Genomic DNA, 20,195 nt, shown 5'->3' with positions numbered 1-20,195 from the left:
ACACAACGGTATGACTATAAGGAGTTTTTGAAGGTAGGATTGCGCATGTGCAAAACTGAAGAGTGTACAGTCTCATAAGTCAATGAGGCGAGATTGGTTGTGTGACACTCTACAATCGCTGCTCAGAATCCCAAGGATGGGGATAGGATTTCAGTTTATATGAGTTCCAGCTCATCCATGATCGTACTGGAAATGAAATATGTACATAGAAACATGTCTCAACGATGCAACAAAAGGAAACCAGATTGATGGACTTGAGTAAAGGACTTAAGTAAAGCAGAAGCCAAAAGTCTAATGAAGAGAAACAATACAAGCAAATGTCAGAGCTAGTGGGAGGGAGTTAGGGGAAGACATTGACAGATAGCATCCAAATGAAGATCAGGAATGTAGGGCGGTGCATGAAAGAGGAAACTGCTATTACAGGGATGTGATTGGAACATACGATAAGAGAGTGGCCATCTAACATGTTTTAGATGGCATCATGTAAATAAATGTCTGTTAATTAAATAGTTGTCGCCGAATGAGTTAACACAACGGTTATAAAGGGGTTGGCCTATTGATGAAAGCCGTTGCATTTGCAGTATTTACCTAATGGGTATTTATGGCCACATACGGGAGGCGACAGGTGTCCCAAGGACAACGAAACGGAAATCCTATAGATCTCCACATTACATTGTACATTGTTTACGATAAAGGGGCATCTTAAAAGTTGATGTGATCATTCAGCTGAAAGAAACAGTGTACGATATTGTCTACTCTGTACCAACTATAGAGATCAGAGAGTGAAGGGGTAAAGGAGTTTCGAATATTGGGTAAACCATCGAGATGAGCGGGGATGAGTGCCTTGATTTAGTACCTATCTGTTTTAAACAAAATAGATATTTTGAATTTAAGTTATCATTAATTTGCGGTTTTGTAAGTATTTTGTTTATGTGTTTTAGTTTGTGGGTTTTGCTTTTTATGAGAATTATGATCCCCGATTCCTACTCCTGTTCAGACGGTGGCGGTAACGCACCGGGATGATGGGAGAAGGAGTAATGCGCACTCCGGTCTGCAGATGTCTCTGTAATACGCATTTATAATTGTAGCCATCAAAACAAAGCGAAGAAAATAAGCAGGAAAGGAAACTGTGGACTTTGCATTGAAACTTGACAAGTGGCAGCATTTGTTTAATTGTTTTACACTTAATGCCGCAAACGATTATTTTCATCCATTCGTCAGTTTTATACTGACGTGGCCTTACTTGACACATATGCAGATCAGTGTTATGAGTAATCGACCAAAGTTGCCCTGTCAAACAGAATGGATAAAGTGATCAACTGTTTCACCAAGAAACCCGACGCTGTGGCCAGGCTGGTATGCTTCCCCTGGGCAGGTGGAGGGTCCATACACTATGCCCGCTGGGGGAGGGTCTTCAACGACTCCATTGAAGGTAACGCAATATGGAAGAGGAGGAGGAGGGGGAGATTGTGTATTAAGTCGATACGAATGTTCACATACATCACGTGTATTACTGTTCCCTCTTTATGAAATGTAAATGTAACCAGGACAAAACCTGATCTGTTTTCTTGTCACGTTTCTTCCTCTTGCAGTTTACTCTGTGAGACTCCCGGGCCGCGAGACTAGGGCCAAGGAGAAGTTCTTCCAGAACATGCAGCAGATTGTGGACGAAATCGTAGAGGCCCTCCTGCCAGCTCTGAAAGAGAAGCCATTTGCCTTCTTTGGCCACAGGTATGGTATGAATAATGCTCAGGAATATAAACGTTCTGCCTTCACCCTGACCTCTGACCTAACCCCTCCCCCCCCCCCTCACCTGCCTTGTCCCAGCTTCGGGGCGATGACGAGCTTCGCCGTGGCGGACTCTCTGAAGCGGCTCCACGGTCTAGAACCGGTCCATCTGTTCCTGTCTGGGGCGTCAGCTCCCTACGTGAGTGACCCCCCCCCCAGCCCCCCACCCTCTGACATTCAAACCCCTGTTCTATCTTTAGCCTCACCTCCCAGCCGGCCTGGTAATTAAAAACCACCCCAGGCCTAATTTGTCCCATCCCCCCCCCCCCCCCCCCCCCCCCCCCAGTCCGAGATGCGGATCGGCGCCCCCAAAAGGAGTGAGTTGACTGACGAAGAGTTCCTCCAATGGCTGAGCTCCATAGGGGGCACGCCCCCCGAGCTGCTAGCCAATCCCGAGGTGCTGAAGCTGTTCCTGCCCGCCCTGAAGGCGGACCTGCATGTAGTGGAAAACTACAGGTGGGCGGACGTGATTGGCTGGATTTGAATATGGATCAATGTTGTTGCTTCAGGGCAGGGGTCTGTGTTGGAGATGGGTCGTGTATGGATGTTTTGTCATTATCGTTATGCAGTCAATGGCCTTTAGGCGTTCGAAACATTGAAGGTTCCGCCTTTAGTGGAGTTGGTGTGTTCTTACAGCGTTTGTCTGCATAGCTATAACGAGGGGGTGCCAAGTTGAAAACGAGGTCAGCCCCTGACCTTTAACCTTGTAGGTCATCGTTACAATGTTGACTCACCCTTCCCAGCTGAGTTAAGCGTTTGATGCTTATCAAGCCTTAAAGGTTCAAAAGCTGATATTAACCAAAATTAAACCATTACACAAGGTTAAATATCTACTGTGGGGTATTGCTGAACAAAAATGTCTGCATTTTGTTGCCAAAAATTCCATTCCAGATCTCTGTCTTTAATAGCCGACTATTGTGCTGGTATTTTTAACCGTAGATTGTGCTTTGTTAATCCAGGTGTGACCGACCGACCAGGCCCTTGCTGTCCTGTGCGGTCACCTGCTTCGACGGAAAACAGGACGTACCACATGACCTGCAGGGTGAGGGACCGTAAAGTCCCCGTCATGAAATGGCAAAAATCTCTCCATGTTCCTCATTCAAATGCCCCAGCCAGCCATAAACGTTAACAACCAAGATGGCGACTGGATGAATGAGGCCCCTACCGTAGCATTGATTCACCACAGTCCCCTATATGGAACATGTGTAACCATGGTGATTGAAAACCGTTAGGGGGGGGGGGGGGGGTTGCTTTGCCCGCAGCCGGAGGATGTTGTTTGTCATTGTTGAAACGGTAATGTGTGTTCATTCTTAACTGTGTCCCGGTTTGATCACCGTTTATGAAGCGTTTATTTATTCCTACAGCGTGGAAGGAGATGTCTTCGGGAGACTTCACAGTCCGGATGCTGGATGGAGATCATTTTTACCTGAAGGACTCAGCGAATGAGAAGGTGCTCATAGACTTTATCACCAAACACCTGGAGACCTCCGAGATGGACTACCTATAAACCAACGCTGACTCAATATTTATTTGACATTATATTTGTTTGTCACTCATTTCTGTACCATTCCAGCTCTAACAAAAGTGTAATAAATGTTGTTCTTTATTTATAAACAATCATGCCTATGTTATTATTCTCATAAGTACCAGCGATTATTAATTATGTATCGATCTCCATTTTGATTAGCTGATGGTTTAGAAAAAGAAAAAATGCATTTAAATCGTTTTTATTGCTAAACACACATTTTCAAAAGGACATGAGATCGAAGGCATTTCCACACTTTCTCTTTAGACTTGATAACTACATACTAGTAACCTCTTAAACTGTGGACAGAGCAAACAAAGTGAATAAATATATATATATGTTACATAAGTTACTTTTAAAGCAGTGCCTACGTTTGATTGACCTGAAACCCACACACATACATCATTTTACAGTACAGAGTATTAATCAAATACTTGACCTTCTTAGTGTTTATCAAAGGAAAATCTATATGTACATACAATCTTTAAATTAAGTATCCTCACATTCATGGGTAGCATTGGACAAAAACGATATTCAGGTATATCGATTGTATGGCAATGGAGGGACAAAAACACATCAATAGAACCATTCCATGTCCCTTGTGCAACCTGTAACTTTTATGTGTTCAATCAAGGGCAACCTAAAGGCAATCTTAGATCAACAAGAGGTTTTGACCATACAGGACAGGATGGAGAAAACCAAAGCAAGAGGATAAGGGAAACAAAAGATCAAAAAGGAGAAATCACAATACACCCGCAGGGTCATTTCAAAAGCCAGGCTGTGCAAAGTCTGAGGTTGCTCACGATTGTGTCTGGCAGCTGAGACCGCGTGTGGATAGAAGGTGTCTGTGTGTGTGTGTCTGTGTCTGTGTCTGTGTGTGTGTGTGTGTGTGTGTGTTTCTGTGTGTGTGTGTGTGTGTGTACACTACAAATGGCTGCCCTCGTAGGAGGGTGGAGATGGAGGGCGGAGGGACGATGGTCGCGGGGGTGGTGGCAGCGGCGGTGGGGGAGACTGTGAAGACTGAATCCTCTGGAGGTCAATCTCGTCCAGCTGGAAGGGGTCGGGGGACTGGGCGCTGATTCGCACGGGGGCCAGGCGTCGCAGGTTCCTGGGGGTCACGGGCTGGTTAAGCTCCGCCCCCACGCCAGAGCCCCCTTCGGGTGGAGCCTGGGTCAGCCACGCGGGCGCCGGGTGGAGCGCGCCAAGGTTCTCCACGTCCGGCATGAAGGCCGGGTTCTCCACGCCAACTAGACCAACGAAGAAGAAAATGAGGGAGGAAGACGATGACTTGGGAAAGAGCTGTTGGTTTGTTGACAGCACAGGGCTGTGCACCAATAAAGGAGGAAGTGGTTGGGTCTGAGCGTGATTACATCAGAACGGCCAGTTGGTCTGTTGACGTCCAAAGAAATGTACATTTGGTTTACAAAATGTCTTCTTTCTCAGGTGAGAAGGAAGACAAGACTTTCGATGTTTGGTTTGAACCTCAAACCAAACATCAATTCTAATTGTTATTTTAGATACGATTTCGTCCTTGTTTTGAATTACATCCATGGGTTTACTTTAGACTTTCGGCTAGTATTTGTATTTGAGTCGAGTATCTATCACTAACATCGAGGTCAGTTGTAATAAAGGTGCTAACCTCCCACTCTGTAGCTCACTCTCATGGGGAACGAGTTGCCATGCATTGGACCAGCGGAGGCGCCGCTGGGCTCCGGGATGTCAAAATCTAGAAAGAAAAAAAATATCTATTGTTTTAAAGTGGGCAAGAAAGTTTTGAACACATTTTATTTGAGTATATTATTGTTATTTTGAGTTTACAAAGATAGAAACAGATGCACACCTGAATCACTATACGCACGGCTCCTATCCCAATCGGCGTTTTTTCCATTCGCCATCTGTGTTGATGCAGAAGAGTAAAGTAACGGTCATTCGCAACGTCATTTTAACCATCAAAGCAGCGTAATTCAGTTGCAACGCCCCCTAGCGGCGATATTTAAAACAACGCTTTGAGCCAAACCTTCTGCATGTTATCTTTCTTTGAGTCCCTGATGATTTTGTTTCCGGTCTTGGCCTTCTTGAAGGACTCCAGGCGGGTCTGCATGGTTCTCTGGAGGATCTCCTGGACCTCGCCCTGGTCTTTGTTGATTTCAAAGTGAGTCCTGCTGTATCTGTGTCTGTGCTGTGAGCCACAATGACAACATGTAACGTGTGATAGTGTATCAATTGATGGAATACAATTATACAAGTACAAAGTACCTGTATCCATAAATATACGTTCTTTTATTTAAGTAAAATATATATAAGCGCTGTTTAATTTGAACCAATTTGATTCCACATAATTGATTTGTATTGTAGGCCTATTGTTCAATTATATTATTCTATGACGAAAAGGTAATCTCCTATCTTCCATTTTAGGGTGGAACCATAGAGATATTTGACATTGTATTGTATTCATCTCCAACCTGTTTCCTTCCTTTATAGAGGTTTTGTTGCAGAAGTTCGTGTGAGTTGACATTCGTGCCCTTCATGTCCTGATCCATCTCCAAGCTCACTGAGGGAATATCGTGTCTTCTGCAGGAAAGAGAACACAAACGACATGTTCAGGTTTAGTAGAGTTCAGTAGAGCTCAGGTTTAGAGTTGATAGCGGGTACGGTGGCTTATTGCGACCACCAGATGGCAGTGTTTGGGTTGTTAGTTGTTCATGTAATTTTTCGAAAGAGTTGTCATGATAACATTGAAATGTTGTTTGTCCTGAATCGAATTAGCTGAGCTAATTAGATTGTTTTATTGCTGTTATTATTATTAGTAGTATAAATAGGCTATTACATGTTACTTCAGAAGCAATGTTGGGAAAAAAAGGAAAAAAAATATAGACAGAGCGCAAAATAAACAGAAATAACGAAAGTAAGAAAATACATAGAAAGAGAGAAAAGAACAAAAGGAAGAAAAAAAGAAAGACAGAAAGAAGGAAATGATGAAAAGGATTAATATGCGATCCGGCCAGGTTTGTCAACTGGATAAGACCGCGCTGATCGTCAGGTCCACTCACAGGTAGGTGGCATAGGGAACCGCGTCGCTGGTGGCGTCCGCCATGATGTCTGGCACCATGTCAGACATGTCGTCGTCAAACTTCTTCTTGAAGTCCACCACGGCGGTCTTGTTCCGTATGAACTCCAGGGATCCTCGTCGCTCGCCCTGTGCCATTAATCAACAACCCTAATGAGTTCCTGGCGGCCATTAACGACTCATTCATCTAACCAATTAGCCTAGCCAGCGTTATTACAGTGGATTGAACTGAAGTAATTAAGGCATGGAGCAATTAGGAGGTAGCATACTAAACAGTCGATTCACTGATGGGTTGAGTCCTCTTAGGAAAATAGTGAAGCGCTTTGACTGTAGACACTTCCATCCAATGGGACTTAAAGCCATTTCAGATAGATGCCATTAAGGAGCAGCTGAGAGTAATGAGCCTCTCGCTCCATGATGCCTACAGTTGGACTGAAGTACATTAGGGGGGTTTTGAAGCCAGAACCCTACAACTCAGAGTCAAACCCACCTCCTGCACGTAGCTCACGGCGTCCTTGAGGTTGAGCTGGTGGAAGATGTTGAAGAGGTGGTCGCGGTCCTTCCGGGCGGAGGGCTTCATCAGCAACCAGGAGAGGTACTTCCCCTCAAAGGTGTTCCACCTGCACAGACCCACCCACATAGACGCACCGTTAGGTACACAGACTCACACCACTGGTGGGAAAACCAACGAAAACCTCAGACGGATTGAATGCTGTGTGACCACCTACTTGTCCCTCATGTTGTTGTGGCCTATCTGTCCCGAGATGTCCTCTACGGCCACCAGCATGTGGTCAAACACCTGCGAGGAGAGTCGCCATCGTTACCACACACATCTTGAGTCTTGAGTGGATTGGTATACATCTATATTAGTGATTAATATAGATTGTAATGTGAGTCGCTAACGTTACCACACACACATATGAGTCTTGAGTGGAATGGTGTACATCTATGTTATTGTATGTGTATAAGTGTATTCTCGGCACGTTACCTTATTCTGCACTTTTTCGATGAGCGAGAGATCTGAGTTGGCGGCCTTCTTGACCTTCAGCCAGTTGACCAATGGCTTCAAGGTGACTCCCTGCAACCAGGAAGTTTTGATCCAGTCAAGTCAGTCAGATCTTTTCTCTATTTTGTATGTTAGCTAATGTACATTTTGTGTAAGGCTATGTGACGCGAAAAGAGCCAAAGAGAACCACTTTTTAAGCCTCAACAACCAAAATAAGAGATGCCATGATTGGTCTAAATGAGCCTTGAGCGGTCGAAAATAGGAATTCTTTCATTTAAAGGCAGACATAGTCAAACGGAACAGATATTTTCACAAAAGATCTGACGGACTAATGGCTGATGGATGTATGTATGGTGCAGTGTGGTGTAACTCATGACGTCATGTCACCTGGAGAATAACAGTGAAGTACACCACGATGAGCGTAGTGGAGATCATGAGGTTCCTCTCCTTTATCTTGCTCTTCTCCAGCATCACGGCCAGGCCGTACGCCACTGCCCCCCGCAGGCCACCGTAGCTCATGATGACCTGATCGATGTACTCCACAGGAACCAGGCGGAACTTATTCAGGATCCAGGTGAGGAAGAACACACCTGGGTCAGCGAAACATCCATGAGAGTGAGAGTGGGCATCGTTGACCTTTGACCTTTGAAAGTCCTCACTGTACATGCAAGGAATTGGTCTTGTTTTGTACGGTTGTTCACGGAATAAAACAAAATACATAAAGTCCTATTCAGGAATAAAAATATATGCCAAAGTATTACCTACAAAATATTAAATTTATAAAATCAAAACTATAAAAGAAAAGATATTTAGAATGGTTTTTTTTGGATTACAAATATAAATTGTGCACAGAGTTTTAACCAATGACGCTACGGCAAGCGGCGTCTCACGCCCAACCAGAAGCGAGCGAGCATCATGACTTACCTATGAACCTGTAGACGAAGATGAAGAGGAGGGTGAGGAGGATGAAGCCCGTGTTCCACACCCAGATGCCCCTGTCGATGGCGGAGATGCCGAGGAAGAGGAAGATGATGGTCTCCGAGCCGTTGGCCAGCACCTTCATGGCGTGCTGGACGGTCGCCACTGACGCCTCGTCCATGTTGGCCTTGATGTAGCGCTGGCAGGCGATGCCCGTGAACACGATGCTGAACGCCGCAAACAAATAAACAAACAAACAAACACAAGGTCATGTTTTCATACTGTTGTTATGTTGTTTGGGTATTGGAGTACATGGAAAACGATCCAAAACTCAACAAAAAAACACATATCACACAAGTTAATGTGTTCATACTGTTATGATATTGTTATGGCAGAACACAATCAAAACTCAACAAACAAACACACAAATAGACAAACAAAAGGTCATGTGTTCATAATGTTATTATGTTGTTATGGTAGTATATGGAACCCTAACCCTCAATAACCAAACTCACACAAACACAAAGTCCTGCGTTCAGGTCTTGATATGGATGTACGACGCGTTCAGAAAGCAAAGTTTTTCATTTGGATGTGTCTAAAACTGGATGGCTTGAAAGAATGTATCAATTGAAGCAAACAGTTTTGTTTTTTGTTGAAATGTTGAATTTCGCTTGAAAATAAGATTTGTTTATGCACCTCATATGTAATTTAGAGGTTTTGTTCACTGCTCATTTAAGGAAAGATTTCATGGAAATGTTTCCCTTTCTGGGCAATACTACATAAATACTACTACTAAATACTCCAACTCACTTATAAGGCCAGCCAGTGTCAACTACACGCAAACAAACACAGACATAACACATGTAAACGACATTAGCCAGGTCATGTGACCTCCAAAGCACTCACGCCAAGATGGCGGAGAGGGACAGCATCTCGGCGGTGAGGTAGGACAGGTATCCCAGGATGAAGATGAAGCCCGGCTCGATGATCCGGATGTTCTTGGTGACCCGGGTCACCAGGCAGATCAGGACCCCGAACACCAGGCCCAGCAGGGAGCCACCGAAGGCCACCACGAAGAACGACACTGAGAGAGACACAGAGGGAGAGAGAGGGAGAGAGAGGGGGGGGGGGGGGGGGGGAGGGAGAGAGGGGGATGGACAGAGAGAGAGAGAGACAGGGAGAGAGAGAGACAGAGAGAGAGGGAGGGAGAGAGAGACGCAGAGAGAGAGAGACACAGAGGGAGAGAGAGAGAGAAAGACAGAGGGTTAATGAATTGTATTTTTGATTGTTGTTTTTTACATTATTTAACTTTTTCCGTGATTTGGCCATGCATGGGTAGTTGGGTACCCATGCCAACAATGAGAGGTACCCAGAGAGACCCAGTGTTATATTCATACCTATTCCTTTGACAATCTCTGCAGCGTCGATGGCAGGGCCGCCCAGAGACACAAACCCATCAAAGACGTTGAAGAGCACCTGAAGGAGGGAGAGAAGAAGAAGATGAGAAACAATAATTCCTTATCCGCAAGTCTACAACCAATCCCACGCCTTCATAAAGAACCACACACACACAGACACAGACACAGACAAACAGACAGACAGGAAGACTCGTCTGAGGAAGAGGAGGGCGCGAGGGCCTGAACACCCACCACGGTGACGCCGTCGTTGAGCAGCGACTCTCCGAACACCATGATGAAGAGCACCTCGTTGACGTGCACCTGCTCGAACACGGCGAGCACGGCCACGGGGTCCACGGCCGCGATCAGGCTCCCGAACAGCAGGTACTGCAGCAGGCCAATCTCAATGTCCCCTGGGGAGGGAGAACCACAGGGGGCCACGGTCAGTACCCAGGATGCAACACTTCCCCCGAACTCTCTAACATCGATCTGGATGCACATGCTCTTCGTCCAGATGGACGGATGACAGTGAGGAGGAGTGTTGCATCGTGGGTACTGACGTGACCACGGGCGTGTGCCCACAATGCAACCCCCCTCCCCTCTCTTACCCAATGCCCCCCCCCCTCCCCTCTCTTACCCAATGCCCCCCCCCCTCCCCTCTCTTACCCATGCCCCCCCCCTCCCCTCTCTTACCCAATGCCCCCCCTCCTCCCCTCTCTTATCCAATGCCCCCCCCCCCTCCCCTCTCTTACCCAATGCCCCCCCTCCTCCCCTCTCTTATCCAATGCCCCCCCCCTCCCCTCTCTTACCCAATGCCCCCCCCCCCCCCCTCTCTTACCCATGCCCCCCCCCCCCCTCTCTTACCCATGCCCCCCCCCCCTCTCTTACCCATGGCGCCCCCCCCCTCTCTTACCCAATGCCCCCCCCCCCCCTCTCTTACCCATGGCGCCCCCCATGTGGCAGCCCCACAGCGACAGCCCCACCGAGGCGGCGTTCCAGCAGGTGCCGATGATGGCGTAGACGAGGATGGCGCCCAGGTTGCTGAAGAACAGCTTGTTGGGCATGGTGTAGCCGGCGTCCAGGATGACCTGAGGCAGCAGGTAGAAGAAGAAGACTGTGGGCGTCAGCGTGAAGGTCTGCACCTTGTCCGCCGCCCAGATCACGCCGCCAATCAGGAAGCCGAAGCAGATGAGCAGCGCGCTCTCCGGGATGTAGTTGGTGACCGAGTGGTTGGCCTCGATGACTGGGGGAGAGAGGGGGAGAGAGCGGGAGAGAGGGGGGGAGAGGGGGGGAGGGGGTTAGTGTCGGAGGGCTGAGGTGGGAGGGATGCGAGAAATTGCGGATTACACTTTCTTTTTTTATATTATCGAATATATTGTTTATCATTATATTTATTTTCTATTATATTTAATAAACTAAATATATATCACTGATTGGTTCACAGCCATTCATCGTTCAAAAATATAATTTCAAAAACCGTTAATGACAACCTGTTTCTGTTGAACGTCAATCAAAATATGTCAACTGCCACATTTAGGTTGGGTGTTGCTCCAGGGTTCACCAACACAGTGCCCAGCAAGGAACATATGAGGCGCCCGCAGGCCTGTTCTAAACATAACACTACTCATTCTTGAACAATTCTTTCCCACCTTTTCATTGTTGATAATTATTGTGAGAAATCATTATTATTAGTAATTTTATTTGAGGGCGCCTTTCATAGCACTCAAGGTCACCTTACAGGGCAGTGTTTAAAAACAAAATCAACAATCATAAAAAACACAAGATGAGTATCATTAATAGAAATATATAACTAAAGGCAAACTGAGCAAATTTGTTATTTCAGAAGAGTGTATAAAATAGGGTGCCCTTCGAATGACTCAGTATGAAGTAGCTCTCAGGTTCAAAAAGGTTGGTGACCCCTGCTCTAGAGCATTATCCAAATGTATTTCCCCGTTTGTTATTGTTTGTTGCTGCTGCAAAACAACCAATCGCTGTTTGTAGGCGAGAGGATTTAATTAGTAAGAACGCGAGCGTCCGCTCCTATCCTACGTCATCGGGTGGACCTGTCGTCAGATGTGGTGAGAGTCACGTGCGGCCGTCGCCAAACCGCCGACCTCCATCCGGAACGATTCCGTCGTTTCCTCAGAGTAGGTATGGTCGTCTGTTGATTTAGCTTCGCCGTTTTCCTTTCATGCACATTGAAGTTTTGAAACTCAGACATTCGCCAAGAACACTTGCCAATGATCAACTCTTGCGGTCGTACTACTACCGTCGTGGTTGGTGTATAATTAACATGCAGGATAACCTGAGTGCGTATCCATAGGAGGATGGACGCATATATAACGCAAATTGTTTCCCTTGGTTAGACTTATGTTTTGGGTCTGTAATGCTTTCTCTCTTTTTAAACGGGATTCCCTCTCTGAAATAACCTATGCATAAGCTAAATTGAGATACGTGGGCAGTTCTGGTGTAGCCAGGCCCTTGTAGTTTTAAACATGCTTGAGCTCACCTTATATTTGGATATGGAGTACCTACATGACCACGTGTTGCTTTATAGGAAACACCCAAACCAAGCATCAATCCAAAGGCCTGCAGGGCTGAGCTTTTGATGTTAGATATCTTTCATTCATTCTAAGGGTCAATTGGGTTACAGATTAAGTTGGGCAAACTTGGGCTTGGAAATGTTCAATAGCTCTGTTGATATAGGCTAGTCTTTGCTGGACCATTAAACTCAAAAGTGCACTTTTGTTGTGTGTGCTCCGGAGGTATTGTGGAAGGTTACTTGAATTAGTTATGGGCCTACCAGAGAGACAGAGTTATTGAGAAGCCACGATAAACAACAAATGGCCTTTTGCTAATCAGTAGACACACGGCTAATGGGTGCATTAGACGCTGTATTATTAGATATGATTTATCATTGTTTGTTTTACTGTCATGAATAGATAATAAAAATCAACTCTTAATCAGCAGTGAGAGTGACTTCTGGGCATGCGTACACAACTCTGAAAAATGGAATGTGCATAAAATGTTATTTTGGGACCACATGATAAGGCTGTTAGTACTCTTGGCTATTATCATAGTAAGGCTATTTTTAACGCATTATTGTAACTGTATCATTTTCATAGGGAGTCAATGACACCTTAAATAGATAGTTATAATAGTCCTATTCAAAGCGTGGTCTTTCTGTTCATTATTAGTTCTGCATAGAGCCCATGATTTATTTCCTTTTAAAGGGATCTTTCCTGTTGAAGATAGCATCGCTCGAAGCTCTTTTGTTTTGTGTGTTCCTGCAGTACAGTGTCGCTATTCTTCAAGTCGTGTTGCACAACGTTAGTTTAATTATACAACTGTATTTCTCGCCCATTACAAAGTAGTAGATAGATGGTTAGATAGAGAGAGAGAGAGAGAGAGAGGGAGAGAGAGAGAGAGAGAGAGAGAGAGAGAGAGAGAGAGAGAGAGGGAGAGAGGGAGAGAGGGAGAGAGGGAGAGAGAGAGAGAGAGAGAGAGAGAGAGAGAGCAATAGATGGATAGATATAGATTTTGTTAGATAGATCGTTTTTTCCCAACATTGATTTAACTCAGACTGTGTGTGGTGTGTTATCAGTATTTTTCAATTCTTATCAATATGAACGGCTCACATGATCACCTCTCAGCCGATAAAATGTGATATTACCCAATGCGCTAAAATCCCATAAATAAATAATCTGATTATTTGAATCTTTATCTTCCTCTGAGTTGCACTGCTCTGTTTACTCTGTGCGGCTGTAACTCCTGACTCTCTCCCGAGATTACACAAGAATATCCTTTTATTCCCGAAAGAGAAATAAAGATAAGCAATTTACTACCACAATTTACTATTACTATTACTACTATATGTTGTTGTTACTTTTTTTTAAGAATGCCTACAAGAAGATTGCGAAAATGACTGCTGTTTTTTATCATACATTTGAACTTATTTTAAACAGAAACGACCATATCTGCTTCCGTAATGGCCACGTCTCGGTCAGGTCAAAGACTGAAACGGAAGACAGACCAATCCAAACACGACGTCCACACCTTACCCAACTTCAACCCCCCGGCCACTGAGATCCACATAACCACCAGGAACGGCGTCTTCGCGTCGTGCAGGTTCAGCTCCACCAGGGGTATTATCCCCTCGAGGTCCGACCCGCCGTGGCCGCTGACATTGGGCCCAGGCTCCGGGCTCGAGTGCCCTGCCCCTGCCCTTGAGCAAGCCACCAGGGCAGCCCATAGCAGCCACACATACGTGCTTACACTAACTGCCATTCTAGATCTGAGCGGAATCAACACGTTTTACAGCAGACTCTCTGATTGGTTGACTGACCTTGCTGTGACCTTATATACACCCTCAAGGTGACCTCGATAGGAGACACAAAGTGGGTCAGACGATCTCTGAGGGCCAGAAGAGTTTCTCTAGTCTTTAGTTTGGTTTGTGCTGCCTGCCTCTGCCGAGCTGTATCTCCCTCTCCCCCTCTCTCTCTCTCTCTCTCTCCCCCTCTCTCTCTCTCTCTCTCTCTCTCTCTCTCTCTCTCTCTCTCTCTCTCTCTCTCTCTCTCTCTCTCCCTCTCCCCCTCTCTCTCTCTCTCTCTGTCTGTCAGTCTGTCTTTCTCTGTCTCTCCCTCTCTCTATCTTCTATCTATGTATCGTCGGTGTGCCTCGGTGACTTTGTATCCTCGGCCTCCTCCAGCTGTGTCTGTGGTGGGTGGTGAGTTGCGAGCGGGGGGGGGGGGGGCCGAGCGGGGGGGGCCCAGGGTGTGTAGAACCGCGCTGCTCAACTGTCTGTATCTGGCTCCGGCCCGCCATTGGTGGCACGCGTAGCTGATGCGCCACAAAGACATCTGATGAGTCGGCCATCTTCAAAAAAAAAACGAATCACTACTCACTTTGCTGCGGTCTTGTTCTAATCTGAAATGCTCACATTCCAGCTGGGTCCTGTGTGCGCATTCTTAAAAAGCTATTTTGAACTTTATAGGAACTTCAAGTAGTTACTAAGTTGATGTGTGACGCGTTATAAGCAATGCGATGAGGTAAAAGTATTTGGGTTTCTTGGTAGGTGCTTTTTGTGATTAATTCTTTGATCGTTGTCCTTGAATTTGTGTGTGTGTGACAGGGTGTGTGTATGTTTGTCATGGTTGTGCAAGTGTGGGTGTGGGTTTAATTGTTTATGGTTCCATGTATGTGTTTATGGTGGTTTGTGTGTGTGTGCGTGTGTGTTTATGGTTGTCCGAGTGTGTGTCTGCTTGTCTACTGTACTGCATGTGTTATTGTCCCAGAGAGAGAGAGAGAGAGAGAGAGAGAGAGAGAGCGCGAGAGAGAAGGTGAGAGAGAGAGAGAGAGAGAGAGAGAGAGAGAGAGAGAGAGAGAGAGAGCGCGAGAGAGAAGGTGAGAGAGAGAGAGAGAGAGAGAGCGCGAGAGAGAAGGTGAGAGAGAGAGAGAGAGAGAGAGAGAGCGCGAGAGAGAAGGTGAGAGAGAGAGAGAGAGAGAGAGAGAGAGAGAGAGAGAGAGAGAGAGAGAGAGAGAGAAGGTGAGACAGAGAGAGAGAGAAGGTGAGACAGAGAGAGAAGTAGAGCACGAAGGGGAGACAGCAATAGAGAGAGAGAGGGGGAGGGGGGGGGGGATGCTGGTCCACGCGTCGCCTTTACCACCAGCACACGTTTTGTTTGTGTTAGTGTTAAACTGAAACTTTTCTTGTGTAACATATTCCGGCCTTTCACCACCAACACATCCTAGAGGTGATATTGACGTAATGATTGACTCTGACCAGCTCACTCACCTGGCTCTCACACTGAAGGGGGGCGGATATGGAGCAGTCCATTCTCGCATTGTTATGAGGTCTTTATAGCTCTGGAGCACCTGCGATCGCTCAAGACGAAGGCTGAGGTACAAGGGTGACCCACCAATTGGAAAGCAGGATGTACTTCTTCTCAGAGCAGTGAGAAAGGATGGGAAAAAGCCTCTATAGTATCGAATAAAGAGCTAGAAAGATAAAGCTTAGTTTGTCCGCGAAGGAAAAATTGCTTGACCTTAGTTTCTTGACTTTTCTCTTGGTTGACAAAGTACAAAATGCATTGCAATACAATGTTTCTGAAATAGGAAAGAACAATGTAGCTTTAACAATTGTACCCAAATATGTTGTAAGCTGTGTACAGTGTCTATAAATGGATAATTTGTCTCCTTGTAGTTGAGATGTGTTCATTTATTTATTTATCAATCGATTAATTGTCATTCAAAGGAAAACAAGTTTGTGTGTGATGGGTGGATGCCCTTCCCAGTCCCACTGTCCTACATGAAGACATGTCTTGTCTCAGACACAATAGCCCCATTCAGTTTGAGAGCCGAAACACAAAATACCAACATAAGATACCACACAGGTGCGTGAGTGCTGGTTCACATCATTGTGTCGCTGATTTAACACACCAGTCTCAGGACGACCATGTGCGAAGAACCAACAGAACTGCATTTTTTGCCGAGGTGCTGTCTAGTAGGGCTTAACGATGCGGAACGATGCTGGAAAGTCTTACCCGTGATTCCCCATCGAAAGCTTTATTAACTTATTTATCATTTTAAGAAGCAGTTTGTAGTCCGCGTGGAGCTTAACCATTAGGTAAACTGCCACCGTTTATGGCCAATTAAGTGCATTTTAAAGTAGAAAATGAAGGTTAGAGGTATGGATAAGGTTACTATACAACTTGACCCATGAGGACATTGAGACAATTTACGTTCCAGGGTCCCTAAGAAGCAAGGACACCAGGCCTGACCTCTGTGCCTTCAATTTTAATTTTTGTTTTCTTTTTTCGGTCTTTCTCTGTTCTTCCTTTCAAAAAGGAAAGCCCCAATCTAACCATAAGTCCAACCCAGTATGATAAAAAGAGGGTTGGCAGATTAGCAGAACTGAAGGTTTTATGCTTCATATTTCAGTCAATGTTTTCAACAGGATCAATATTAGGAGTGAGGGACACCGGTTTCCCGGGTGCTATATTATGTTAGATTTCTATTGTATTCTCATTAATAATCTGCAGAGTGTCAGAGCGCTAGCCAGGAACGGGCAGGAGGAACACAAACACTGGAGACTTTCAAGATGGAATGAGAGAGAAAATGAGAACCATCCTTTTCTCATGAACACCAGTCCTGGAACTCTCCCATCCCAAAAACACTGTGCCATCAACTTGGCCCGGGGATGAGATGGGATGTTGATAGCTTGAGAACCAATAACCATCGACCTCCAGTGACACGGGGTAGTGACGAACGAATGAAGAATCAGAAACCAAATCTTTAGGCAAATCTTCCAGAATCGAATCTGACAGCAGCCACAGCACACTCTGTTCCAGATAGATATACAGACCAGGCCAGAACCAGAGGGGCCTAGAGATGGAGCTGTGATCTCTGTGCTTTCACCATTGTAAAATCTGGTCAGCTCTCACTGTATAACACGCCGTGTTCAGTTTGGATGTTCTTATCACTTAATGTTTTCCTTCTTGACTCTCGAATGTATCTCAGGGTTTCCGGTTCCTCGTACGTTTTAGAACCGTTTGTTCTTGTCGCACACTGTTTTTTTGTGAGAGGCCCGCTAGAAATAAAATTCGATTTGACCTCATCCACGTGAGAGGAACCGTTCCTACTGGCTGTAAGCAAAGGGACGAGGTGTGTGTAGCTACTATGTATCACCTTCACTGTTTACAGTCCTGATGGTCTGGGTAAAAAAACTCTGTCTTCGTCTCTGTTTTAGCTACGTGACATCGGAGGTACTCGACCTGGACTCAGCAGCCGAACGGTCGGTCGTTGTGGCGGAGAGGGTCTTTCATAAATCTACACGCCCTGATACTGCGCCTCCTGGTGTGTAAACCCTGCATTGGGAGGGGGTGTACTTCCAGGAGGAGCATTCTTCGATGCACGGTTCGGTAGCGGATGTCTTGAAGCAGGTGGGGTCCACGGATGTAGCCAGGGAGAGTGTCAATATTGGTTTAGCTCTTAACCAATTAAAGCTGAATTTAATGGGTTGTGTTGCCCCTTTTAAGGTATTTAAACAGGTTGAATGGACTGGGTGCGCTATAATCTTTAAACATGTGTCATGCTAGACGGAAACAACATTTCCCGTCACGCAAAAGAAGCTTCGATCACTTTTTGGCGGCTGGATAACGACATGTTACTGGTAGTATGTGGTCGACTCTAGCACCCACCATTAGACCAATCAAGACAGCCCAAAGTGTTTGCCCAGAACGGTCCAAAACAGTTAACCTTTTTAGGTAGCCCTTTTTATGGCTCAGATAATGCTCCAAATAAGATAACCCTTCAGGGTTGAAAGGTCAGTGTCTCAGTTCAGGGTGGACTGACCTCAAACTCACATTGTTATTCTACAGGTGAGTCATGGATTAACAATAAACCTTATTTTCGCTTTCCACGCAGCCAGCCGGGCGTCTGAACGAGATTTTTAAGGAATCGCTCCCACTGATACATGCATCCGAGTCAGATTTGTATTGGTAGGAGGTTAAAATTTATGAATGGTAGTATTAAGTTTATGTTATTGCTTTCCCTCTGCAGCTCTGCAGTGTGTGTGTGCGTGTACATCAGCGTGTGTGTGTGTGTGTGTGTGTGTGTGTACATCAGCGTTTATGTGTGTGTGTGTGTGTGTGCATCAGCGCATGTGTGTGTGTGTGTACATCAGCGTGTGTGTGTGTGTGTGTACATCAGCGTGTGTGTGTGTTTGTACATCAGCGTGTGTGCGTGTGTGTGTGTGTGTGTACATCAGCGTGTGTGCGTGTGTGTGTGTGTGTACATCAGCGTGTGTGTGTGTGTGTGTGTACATCAGCGTGTGTGCGTGTGTGTGTGTGTGCATCAGCGTGTGTGTGACTCACTGAGCTTGCAGATCCAGCTGACCAGGATCCAGAGGGTGACCAGGTAGGGCGCCCGCACGTGCTCCCACCTCCAGCTGACGATGGGCAGGGTGGTGATGGGGGCGGCGTGCCCGTGCTCCGAGCCCTCGCCGCAGCCGTGCGCCGGCGCCGCCGTGCCGTTGACCTCCCCGCCGTGGCCGTCCTCCGCCCCTCCCCCCGCGCTGGGCGCGTGGCCCGTCGCCGGGGTCGCTTCGTTCCGGAGGACCGGCTCGGCTCCGGCCAGGAGGTCCTGGCTCCGGGTCGGACACGGCGCTCCGAGCAGCAGGAGGGAGACCAGGAGGAGGAGGAGGGGGGCCCTCCAGGACGCGGAGGCCATGTTCAGCCCTGGGCTCTGCGCCTCAGACCTCCAGCCAGCACCGTGCCCTCCTGTTGCTGTCCTGGGTCAGAGGCAGAGTCTGGGACCGGTGGGACCAAGAGCCGTCCTGATGCTCTCCTGGGTCAGAGTCTTCAACCGGTGCGACCAAGAGCCGTCCTGATGCTCTCCTGGGTCAGAGTCTTGAACCGGTGGGACCAAGAGCCGTCCTGATGCTCTCCTGGGTCAGAGTCTTGAACCGGTGGGACCAAGAGCCGTCCTGATGCTCTCCTGGGTCAGAGTCTTGAACCGGTGGGACCAAGAGCCGTCCTGATGCTCTCCTGGGTCAGAGTCTTCAACCGGTGGGACCAAGAGCCGTCCTGATGCTCTCCTGGGTCAGAGTCTTGAACCGGTGGAATCAAGAGCCGTCCTGATGCTGTCCTGAGTCAGAGTCAGAGTCTTGAACCGGTGGGATCAGGATGAATCGAGAGCTTCGATGGATCTCAAGGGCTTGCCCGGCTCCTCCAACAGCAAGTCATCGGTTGATGTAAATCTCTCCGGGCTCTACGGTTCTGTCTAGCAGCCTTTATGCACGGCACGTTCTCTGTCCCTCTTCTCCTCTCGACACCTTCCTTCCACCATCTCTCCCCCCCCCCCTCTTGCCCAGAAAACACCTTTTCACTGCAGGTGAAGGCCAGCCCCCTGTAGCCTCTGGCCCCGCCCACTTCTTCCGCAACACCCCCCCCCCGGTTGGTGATGTAATTGGTCCCTTTTGCTCGTGTGTGTGACAGTGTGTGCGTGTCTGTGTCTGTGTATGCATGTGTGGGAGGTCAGCTACGCACATAGAAGTGAGTGATTCGGTGTATGGGCGTGTGTGTGTGTGTGTGTGTGTGTGTGTGTGTGTGTGTGTGTGTGTGTGTGTGTGTGTGTGTATGTGTGAAGTGAGTGTAGTGAGTGATTTGGCGTGGGTGTGTTTGTTTAATTTTAGTTAGCGTTTACCTAGGCGATTAAAGAAACACATTTTAACACAGAGTTGACCCCAGCCCCCGGCCCCCCCCCCCCCCCTCCTCCACCACCACCTCCTCCTCCACCACCTCCTCCACCACCACCTCCTCCTCCACCACCTCCTCCTCCTCCATGACACCTGGCAGACAGCTGGGCGTCTGGCTCGTCAGAAGGGGACTTTGATGGAATTTAACAAAGTGACGTCTTATTGCGCGTGTCTCTGGTGATTGCCTCGAATAAGAAGGAAGAGATAAGAGCTTATTGAGGAACTTGAGATCCGGTCGT

At 46.9% G+C, this 20,195-nt stretch overlaps 2 protein-coding genes across 2 annotated transcripts; one reads left to right on the top strand and one right to left on the bottom strand.

The window, feature by feature from the left end:
- Nucleotides 1–1,084: 1,084 nt before the first annotated feature.
- olah (oleoyl-ACP hydrolase) lies at nt 1,085–3,405 on the top strand. The gene is made up of 6 exons (XM_030347078.1): nt 1,085–1,432; nt 1,593–1,731; nt 1,828–1,927; nt 2,075–2,244; nt 2,748–2,830; nt 3,153–3,405. The coding sequence occupies exons 1-6, from the start codon at nt 1,303–1,305 to the stop codon at nt 3,293–3,295; spliced, it is 765 nt and encodes a 254-aa protein (XP_030202938.1). The 5' UTR covers nt 1,085–1,302; the 3' UTR covers nt 3,296–3,405.
- Nucleotides 3,406–3,499: 94 nt separating this feature from the next.
- slc9a3.1 (solute carrier family 9 member A3, tandem duplicate 1) lies at nt 3,500–19,569 on the bottom strand. The gene is made up of 16 exons (XM_030347074.1): nt 18,575–19,569; nt 10,642–10,944; nt 9,954–10,114; nt 9,702–9,780; nt 9,211–9,388; nt 8,311–8,531; nt 7,774–7,976; nt 7,369–7,458; nt 7,109–7,179; nt 6,871–7,000; nt 6,364–6,509; nt 5,776–5,884; nt 5,331–5,492; nt 5,154–5,208; nt 4,953–5,039; nt 3,500–4,560 (listed from the first exon to the last, which is right to left on the bottom strand). Exons 1-16 carry the CDS (start codon nt 18,927–18,929, stop codon nt 4,238–4,240), a joined length of 2,673 nt encoding a protein of 890 aa, XP_030202934.1. The 5' UTR covers nt 18,930–19,569; the 3' UTR covers nt 3,500–4,237.
- Between the last annotated feature and the right edge of the window lie 626 nt (nt 19,570–20,195).

This window comes from Gadus morhua, chromosome 22 (genome assembly GCF_902167405.1).
Source record: "Gadus morhua chromosome 22, gadMor3.0, whole genome shotgun sequence".
Taxonomy (NCBI): Eukaryota; Metazoa; Chordata; class Actinopteri; order Gadiformes; family Gadidae; genus Gadus; species Gadus morhua.
Note: the sequence above shows the minus strand (reverse complement) of the source record. Positions and strands in the feature narration are given on the sequence as shown.